The sequence below is a fragment of the Austrofundulus limnaeus genome, unplaced genomic scaffold (genome assembly GCF_001266775.1).
Source record: "Austrofundulus limnaeus strain Quisiro unplaced genomic scaffold, Austrofundulus_limnaeus-1.0 Scaffold2, whole genome shotgun sequence".
Taxonomy (NCBI): domain Eukaryota; kingdom Metazoa; phylum Chordata; class Actinopteri; order Cyprinodontiformes; family Rivulidae; genus Austrofundulus; species Austrofundulus limnaeus.
In genome coordinates this window covers 9,469,589-9,479,456 of record NW_013952404.1, presented here as the reverse complement: position 1 = coordinate 9,479,456, position 9,868 = coordinate 9,469,589, and the positions used below count along the sequence as shown (strand labels likewise).

Below are 9,868 nucleotides of genomic sequence, written 5' to 3'. Positions count from 1 at the left end.
GGCTACAACAAAACAATGCAAATCAAATTAAATGTAAGGCAGCAGAAAAAAAACCTTATTATATCTGCTCCAAATTACAAAAAATAAAAATTAAATTACATTAATTTCAAACAATAATAAACCAAATAAAACAAAAACAAAAATTCAGCTTCTCAAACAGTAACTCATACAAATACAAATTAAACAATTTCATATTTCTTTGACAATTTTGCTTTGATCATTTTTTTAAAGGTATTAATTGATCCCATGCTTTTATAATCATTTTCAAGATTATTCCATAGTCTTATACCTTTTACTGAAGTGCATCTGTCTTTCAAATTTGTTGTGATTTTTGGTTTAACAAACATTTGTAGTCCCTTCTAATTATAGCAGCTTTCCTTTTTAACAAAGTTTGATTGGATGTTTGAAGGTAACATACTTTTATGAGCTTTATAACTAGCCTGCAGAATATGATATTCAACCYACTCATAAAATTTTAATAATTTTAACTGATGAAACAATGTATTAGATGGGTGATAGTAATGCTTTCTTGTGATAATTCTTATGGCTCTTTTTTGTAAAATAAAAATAGGTTAAGTGATAGTTTTACATGCATTTCCCCAGACTTCTATACAATAAATCAAATGTGGAATGATAATTGCATTATTTAGTGTAAATAGTGCTTTATCATTAAATAACTACTTAACTTTATACAATACTGCAGTAGATTTTGCCATTTTTGTTCTTAAGTAATTTATATGGGGTCTCCACATCAGTTTTTCATATCTGTATAGTTTTTTTTATCAGTTTGGTGCTGGTGTGAAGAAGACCAGTTCATCATTTTCACCTGCTTCATGTTGTTAGCACCTCCTCTTAAGAGACACAAAATATAAACCAGTTGTCACATTCTCTCGAATAGATCCAGAACGGCGATGAGGACATCGACAAGTCGTACCTGGCGCCTCCCCAGCCCGTCAAACAGTTTCTGATCTCGCCACCTGCCTCGCCACCTGTGGGCTGGAGCCAGAGCGAAGACGCCACACCTGTCATCAACTACGACCTGCTGTGTGCTGTAGCTAAGCTAGGACCTGGTCAGTACCTGACGAACACGTGCATCACGTCAGCCAATAAAAATGAAAGGCCTAGCATGCCTTGAAGGAGTGCTTATCACCCACCACCTTTAATGTTAGAGATTTAAACTAAGATCATTATACGTTGCGAAGGGACGCAGCTTTACTCTTATTGGTCAAACCTTCTGAATAATGTGATGTCATTCGTTTTGTGAGACATTGCCTGACGCGACAATAACTGAGTTGCAGCTAACATCAAATAGTGGTGTTGTCCTGCTTTAATTGAGTTGACTCCAAATAATAATCAGTTGTAGATACACATCTAACATTTACTCTCTGCAAGTTTTAATAAGAAACATCAATTGGTTCATGAGATATTTTGCTAACACACAAACAGGGTTGACACATATTGCCAAAGTTTTTAGCAATAATATTGTGCAATGTGTCACGCTCAGAGTAGGCGTTGGATATGACCCACAGCTACAACCACACTAAAGCTAACTGAAGCCGTTTTTGTGTCGCCTAAGTTCAGTTAGCTGTGGCAGCCATCTTGAATTGGGTTGGCTCCAAAACTTAATCAGTCTTAATGAGGATTTTCTGAGAATTGCGATTAAAACATGTGCAGTGGTTCATGAGATATTTTGCTAACACTATATACGTGTCCAGATGATTGCAAATGCGGGGGGGGGGGGGGTGTAGTGATGATTTTTCATCTTTGAGCAGCGACCCAGACACAAACAGGAAATAACTTCCTGGACTTGGAGTGGCAGTAAGGACAGGATGTGTAGTGTACTGAAGCAATCAAGACAAAGTGGAGTGGTTTTTATTCAGGACTATACAGCATGCAAAGCAGCATTTTTCCATTATACTGTATTTATGCCTCCCTTTTTCCTAATTTTTAACAGTTTTTTTTAGCTCATGCTGACAAACTCTTTCAGAAACAGATATGTTTACAAGGGAGGAACCTGGCAGAGTAAACACGAGATGCATGCTGTTATCTCTGAAATTTAAAAGAACATTTACTGAGGTTTGAAGAGCAGCTGTGAATTACTGACATGTTGAGTTCATCTATGTGCAGTCGTCCAATACTGTTTCAGCAATTTTTCACACAAATCTTTTTATTACTCATTTGTAAGTGTGTAAGTGTTAATAAAGCATTATAGGGAACAGAGGTGTATAAAGTACTTGAAAGAAATAACTAAGTAAAAGTAAAATACCTTACCAGAAAATGACTTTTGTAAAAATGAATTTCACTGATAAGAAAAGTACTGAAGTAAAAATCATAAAACTGCATACAGTAACTAGTAAAGTAAAAGTAAAGGTACTTTTATACACATTCTAAAGACAGGGAAATTCAAACCTTTTGGGTCTGGGGACCCCTTACAAGGGGAAAAATTTCCAGGGACCCCCTCATAAAACCCATGCTGTTTTAAAAGATAATTTATTGTCATTTCAACCCCTAAATGTCATGGGAATATCTTTTTTATTTAGTTTATTATGTTTGTTTTATTAGTTCATTGTTCCCCATGCATTTTTAAAAATTAAAAACAAAATAACAATTTAGTGAAAATTTTTTGAAGACTCCCAATGCACCTCTGGGGGTTATGGGACCCTATTTGAGAACCTCTGCTCTAAGAAATGAATTGAACTGGTTCCACTGAACCGAGTTGAGGACTCAACTCTATTTAGTGAAACCAGTTTAACTTGTTTAAGTAAACTCAACTTTTCATGTTTTATGGTTCATAAACAACGCCTTTCATGATGACTTCTGGTCAAATTTAAATTTGTAACAAGGTGTTAAATTTAAAACTGAAGAATTAAAAGTGTAATTTGTTCTGTTATGAATGTAACGAAATAAAAGTAAAAGTTATGTGTAAAAAAAACTTAAACATGACTCAAGTACTGCAACAAAGTAAATGTACTTCCAGTACAAGTCCATAGGGAGTCACAGTGTAGCTCATGTATTAGATCAGTTGTAGAGTTTACATCAGGGAGTCAGAATGGGTCTGTGGTGCTGGTAAAGACTCAGCTCCTGTCTTGTTCACAAGCTTTAACCTTGTGACGACCTTTAAAAAAACGCTTGTGTCATGCCTGTTGTATGTTTCCATGACAGATGTGGGCACAGCCCTGCTGATGAGGTGGAAAAGTCTGTCCTCAGTCAAATGCTGTTTATCATCAGCACAAACACAACGACACTTCCCACATTCTCACAAACACGCAGCGTCCCGCTCGGAGGACCGCTTTCTGCTGTTGCCGTGGAAACACGGCGGCATCAGGAAATGGCTTTGTCCCTGGCCTCGCATCCAGCCATCCTGAAATCAGATTGGGCTCGGGGCCGTAGCGCAGCGCGCTGACTCCCCCTGTCAACTCCCTGCGGTAACAGCAAGGCTCCATTCAGCATCTGTCTCTGTGTTTGTGAAGCAGCTAACAGGCCAATTTCCTTCAGCCTGCCAGCTGTCTGAGCCCGGCGCCATGACAACTGACACACAATCTAGCAAAGTGTACACTTTCCATCAGAGTTCACTGACTTTGGACAAATAGCAGGACTATTTGTGGAAAACTGGCTTTGTTTTCTCTTTGCCTGAGCTTGAACAAACAATTATCTGAACTGTCAGCACTTCACGATACAAACAACCTCAACACAATAACGGAAACTTGTGTTTAGTCGATTATTTCTAAACTCCTTGGCAATAAATCATGTGCCACTGGAAAATCTCATTATTTCACATTAAATGGTGCCAAATTTGCTTGGAAAATGCATTTGTGAGTTGAGCAGCATCAAAAAAACGTATTTTAATTTATTGATTCTTGTTTAGTTGGCATTAACATTTAACAAACAGGAGCCTCAGTAGRATGTGGAAGAACCACAWACAGCCACAACTGCCTGTCCAACACGTTCTCACTCCCGACTCATCCCCATATTGWCGCTTGGTCAGGTACCATCTGCGTCCTGTTTTGTCACATTGGGTACCCTCCTCGCATCAATTATTCCAACCCATTCTCACTCCCAGGTCGTCACATATCGATGCTTTTCCAAGGTTCCCTCTGCGTCCAATTTTGACAGGTCGGGTAATAATAATAATAATACATTTTATTTGAAGGCGCCTTTCATGGCAGTCAAGGACACGGTACAATGTAAATACACTGCAATAAAACAAAAAGAATAAAGCAAAGAATAAAATAACAATAAAAAACATAGCTTACATAACAATTAACAAATAAAAACATTGTATAAAACAAAACATCCTACATAAAATAGGGTTAATGGGAGATGGTGATTAAACTGAATAAGCTTGTTTGAAGAGAAGAGTTTTAATTTGTGATTTAAAAAGGGAGACAGAAGGAGAGCTTTTGATGTCCGGTGGGAGAGAGTTCCAGAGGTGGGGTGCTGAGTAACTAAAAGCTCTTGAGCCCATAGTGGTCAGATGAGCTGGTGGTTGAGTGAGTTGGATGGAGGAGGAGGATCTGAGAGTGTAGGAAGGTGTGTTAATGTGGAGAAGTTCTGTGAGATACTGAGGGGCAAGGGGTACCCCCCTCACGTCAGTTATCGATGTGATGGGGCAGAATCCATTGTCATAATTTCAGAAAGTGTAGAAAATGCACAAAAACTAATTGTCCCAAACRCTAAAATTACCTTCATTCACTCTAGACATCCTGTCCCTGACCCTAGTACCTAAAATTAACCATCAACCCCGATCCCTAAAATTAACCATTTTTAGAAAGTGTAGGAAATTCACGTCAACTATGTGTTCCAAACCCTAAAATTACCTAATATTCACCCTAGACATCATATCCCTGACCCCACTACCTAAAATTAGCCATGAACCCTGATCTCTAACATTAACCACGGACCCCAACTCAAAGACCCCATATATTTTGCYTCCCAATGCGTCAAACCCGGACGCCGAGGGAACCCGGAAATGCCTGGTGCATCAGTAAGTGACGTGATGGGTGTACCCGACGCGTCAAAATAAGACGCAGAGAGAACCTTGGAAAAGKGTCAATATGTGACGAGTCGGGAGTGAGAATGTGTTAGTTATTCACGCCCACGGCTTTTCCGGGTTGCACCACGTAGGGGTCTTAGTGTTGGGGGTCTGTGGTTAATATGAGGGATCAGGATTAATGGGCTAATAGAAGTTAAATTTAGGGTCTGGGACAGTTAGTTTTCATGCATTTCCTACTCTTTTAAAAAATATGACAACGCACTCCTCCTCCTCCTRTGTCTTATCTCGTTAATAACTGATGCGAGGGGGGTACTTGACGCATCCAAAACTGGATGCAGACGGTACCTGACCAAGCGTCAATATTTGACGAGTTGGGAGTGAGAATMGGTTGGCCTGTCACCTCCTCCTCATTCTGTTTACCAGCTTGGTGTCACTGCTGTGGGATCCCATTCTTTACTCAGCATTTACTCGCAGTGGCTTTACGGAACAACCCTAAGATTAAAGGTATTAATCGGTTTGACACTGAACATAAAGTTTCCTTATACACTGATGATACTCTTCTTTATTTCTCAGATCCCTTGTCTAGTGTTCCTGAGTTACTTCTTTTACTTCAAAAGTTCGGAAACATATCTGGGTACAAGGTTAACCTTCAAAAAAGTGAATTGATGCCTGTGACCCCAATAGAAGAGCAGCATATAGGTCCGGTTCCTTTCAAAATTAGCTCTGCCAAATTTAAATACCTTGGTATTTGGATTACTCACAGTCACAAAGATCTTTATACAGCAAACGTTCTGTCTCTCCTGGTAAACCTTAAGAAGGACATCGCTATCCCTGCCTCTATAACTCAGTTATTGCAGTGGTGTTGGAAACTCTGGACCAAACAGTTTGCCCAAACTGATCCCACGGGTGTTTGATAGGGTTGAGGTCAGGATTACAGACAGGCTACACCAAATGTGTCAAACTCAAAGCCAAATCTGGTCCTCATTAACATTCTATCTGTCCCCAAAGGTAATACTTGTGTAGAAAAGTTTTATGATTTCTATACCATTGTCTACATGAGCACTGTTCTGTAGAGGTCATCCTCTAAGTTGACTGTACAATATTTATTGTCAAGAAGCATTATTACATAGAGAAGTCGTTGACCAAACTCAAATTACTTTGCGTTTTGTGGTATGTTTATTTTTAGCAACTCTTGTTCTCCCTCTTCAGGTGAAAAGTACGAGCTCCACGCAGGGACAGAGTCCACCCCCAGCGTGGTTGTCCACGTCTGCGAGAGCGAGACGGAGGAGGAGGAAGCAGTGCGGCCAAAGCAGCAGATTGTCCAGACCAGACGTCCCGACGGGGCCCCCAAGGTCTTCAACTAAAGGGGGACCATCTCGCCAGATCTGGAAGCGGCCCACACCGACCGCCATTTAAAAAAAACCTGCGACACACCTGCCCTCTCTCTCTCGTCTCTGCACTCACAGAGAGCGTTGATGCGCCTCATTTCAGTTCAACTCCAAGCAAAAACAAACAAACATTGCTCGAAGATGGTGTTTGTGGGGAGCGCGGCGACGGAATGAGGCGGCTTGAAAGGGAATGGATGAGAATTCACGCACACACACTCATCACATTCTGCGGACAGCGTTGGGGGAGTGGTTGGGCATGCTTTGCCTCCGACTCACTGAACCCCCCCCCCCCCCCTTCCTCCTCCTCCACCCCCCCACTTCTGGTTTCCAACAAGAGGGGTCAATTACCTGTCCCAACACAGGCACACCTGCCACATATCACACACGCTCAGCTCTCATTGCTGATCCCAGATACACGCTCGCTTGTCCGTTAGCCTTTTAGCTTTCCCGTCATGTGTACAATAATCTTCAGCTGAAAACGTGGAACACCTCAATATACAAACTTGCTTTTTCTTTTTTACAATAATTTGTGTTTTCACTTCTACATATATATATATATGCAAAATATATATATAAAAAATATGTAATATTTTTGTTTGTTTTTATATCTGCAGATTTGCTGTTTCAGCTTGCATCCAGATTGTGTGATGTTCTCATGCTTTTCTGCATGTATATACTGTATTACACACACAAGAAAAAAGCAGAAATACATACTAGCAAGTTAAATGAAGGTGGGTGGGGGGGAAACGCACCTATTTAACATCACACACAGCAGCAAGCGCCATGTGTGACCAACAAAGTTGCGGTGGTTGTTTTTCTTTTKCTGCTTTTTCTTTTTTAATCGAAGAAGTGTTTTGTTTGTTTTGTTCTTTTTTTCGCAGRGCTACTAGATGTGTATACATGTATTTAATAACCCAACACTTTTTGCATGCCTAGTTACTTGAGGGGATGAGCAGCTGAGGTGTTCTTTTTTTATTTTACTGTTTGTGATGACAAGGATGTGGTGTTGACGTAAGTGCATACATTCCCACGCAGAGTTCAAAGTGACGTCCATACTGGGAATAAAGGCTGAAAGGGGATTTTCGTAAGACTGACAGATGAGTATTTGTTGCTTTTGTCAAGATTTAATGGCTTGGAGACTACTCATCCCCATTTGTTTTCGATGATGTCATTTTCTGATTCCTTGTTGTGTTTTCACACTCATTATTTTGTTTGAGCAACCTTTTTGAATCACGTTRCTTATAAAACTGCTTGTTTTGCACTGAGGATCTCCCGATGTCTCTTAAGAAACGGTGGGGGCTCTTGATCGTAACCCTGCTGCGCACCAGATTATTGAGCTGCTTCTCGCCGCACATGGATGAGCTGTTAAAATATGCAGAAATATTATTTTGGATGTTGCAGCTTGCCTGAAAGCATTTCAGTGAGCTAAGAGGGAAGTTAGGTTGCCTCGTAAGATAGTAATTGAAATATTAACCAAAGTATTTGCAAATCATGCCCCTCCCCATAAAATGTGCTGGGGTTTTTTTTTCGTATAAATTTTTTTGGTTTAGAAAAACCTTCACCTACTTGTTTAACTTAATATTTAAATGTTTGATGCTTTGGTGTATCAGAGGTGACAATAAACTTATTTATGTCCATTAGGTGGCGTGAAATCTAAAAAATATCTTTTACATTAAAAAAGTCCTTTTGAGATGAAGTTGGATGCATCTTTTTCTGCTTTATTTTTACTCTAAAGTTGAATCACCTTGTAAGCCTTTTCACCAGCATATTGCAGTGAGTCAAATGCTTCACTTTCTTTTTGCATGCACGAACCTCTTAGGCCTTTTGGGATATAAAAGCATGTGATAATAAAAGGTGTTAACATGCAGTGCATTTAAAAATGAGGCAGATAAGACCACAGCTTTAAAAAAACAGATGTTTTTTTCTTGTCAACAAGTAAAATTGATCTTATTTTCTGAGAAAGATAAACAGCTGCTTTAAGAATCGTGTTGTGGAACTGGACTTTCTATTGGTGGAGCTGTGGAGAGTGATTAAAGAAGAAGCATCCAAGCTGATGCTGAGGAAGATTTTTGTTTGTATTTTACTCTGTGATCATGATGATTTAACATGGTGATGCATTTTGGTCACAGCTGAGAAGAAAGTGTATATTTATGTACATATGACAAGTGTATTTTTTTCTTTTTCTCTCTCTCTTGCTGAGGCCTGTCTCAGTGTGCAGTTTGTAATTTATAGTTGCTCTTGTTGAAATGGAAACAAACGACAACTAAACGAATCAAAATGTGCAACAAAAAATCCTAAAGATGCTCAATCAAAACCAACTGTCATTGTGTTGTGTTCAACATGGACTTGGTTTGACTGTGTTTGATTTTTGATTGATTTTTTTTCCCTGAGAAATGTCTGTTGAATATCTCAGTAATATTGTTAATACTGTCACTGTTGTACCGTTTCTGTTGAAAACTGAATATTGTGTCTTGTACTGTAGGAATCCAGAAAACAACGTAGCAAAGCAAGCAATAATTTACAGTTCTATGATACCAGTATTTGTATTTTACGTGTTCTGTACTTCTTTCTCAGACATGGTCTCTGTCTCTGGCAGCATCTGCTTCTATTTGTGTAGTAAAATAGTCATTTGTTTCACATGGGAAAATACATAAAGACGAATTCTTAAAAAAAGGAAAGTGTTACAGGTGTGTGTTTTCTCTGTGTAAATGCCAATTTATCATTTGCACTAGCTAAAAAAAGTAAAGGACAAATAACTATCCACTTCTGCATCATTTGGACTATTTTAGCTAATTATACAGTACAAATATTAAGTTAATTCAAGAAATTAATATGAATTTGAGGTATAACTTTTCTACTTTTCAAAATATTTTAACTATTTACAAATATTTTAAGTTGCTTTTTGTTCCTTTTGATTTAGTACTTGATTTATTTATTTTTTTAGCTACTGTTGTGCAACTTTTAACTTTTAGCAAGCTTTTAGGACTTTAGCTTCTAGCTACCCTTTTGATATTTTTAGCTAGCATTTGTTTCTTTAACCGTATTGCTCCTTGTAGCTAACGTTTTGCTACTTTCAGCTTTTAGCTCACTTTTTTCCACAAGCATTTTGCTTCTTTTAATTTTAGCTACTGTTCTGCTACTTTTAGCTTTTAGTTAGCCTTTTGCTAGTTTAACTTTTAGCTTGCTTTTGGTACTTTTAGCTTTTGACCAGCTTTTGATTTTTCTTTTAGCTTCCAAACTACTCATTTAAAGCTTTTAGTAAGCATTTTGAGCTTTAAGAGTTTAGCTACTGTTCTGCTACTTTAATGTCCTACTTTTAGAGGGCTTTTGATACTTTTAGCTTCCAGCTAGCCTTTTATAACTGTCAGCAAGCATTTTTTTTCAGTGTAGCCCCCTCTTCTTTAAAATAATTCCTTATGAACTTTTTTAAAATGACAGATAATCAACACCATTATTATTATTATTATTATTATTATTATTATTATCA

General features: G+C 38.4%; 1 protein-coding gene across 1 annotated transcript in view; it reads left to right on the top strand.

The window, feature by feature from the left end:
• LOC106522313 (calcipressin-3) overlaps positions 1 to 9,065 on the top strand; it is a 32,577-nt gene extending 23,512 nt beyond the window's left edge. The window contains exons 3-4 of the mRNA XM_014015292.1: positions 899 to 1,070; positions 6,203 to 9,065. Of these exons, the coding sequence (XP_013870746.1) occupies positions 899 to 1,070; positions 6,203 to 6,357 (327 nt within the window). The 3' untranslated portion in view covers positions 6,358 to 9,065. The remainder of the gene's footprint in view (positions 1 to 898; positions 1,071 to 6,202) is intronic.
• The last annotated feature ends 803 nt before the right edge of the window (positions 9,066 to 9,868 follow it).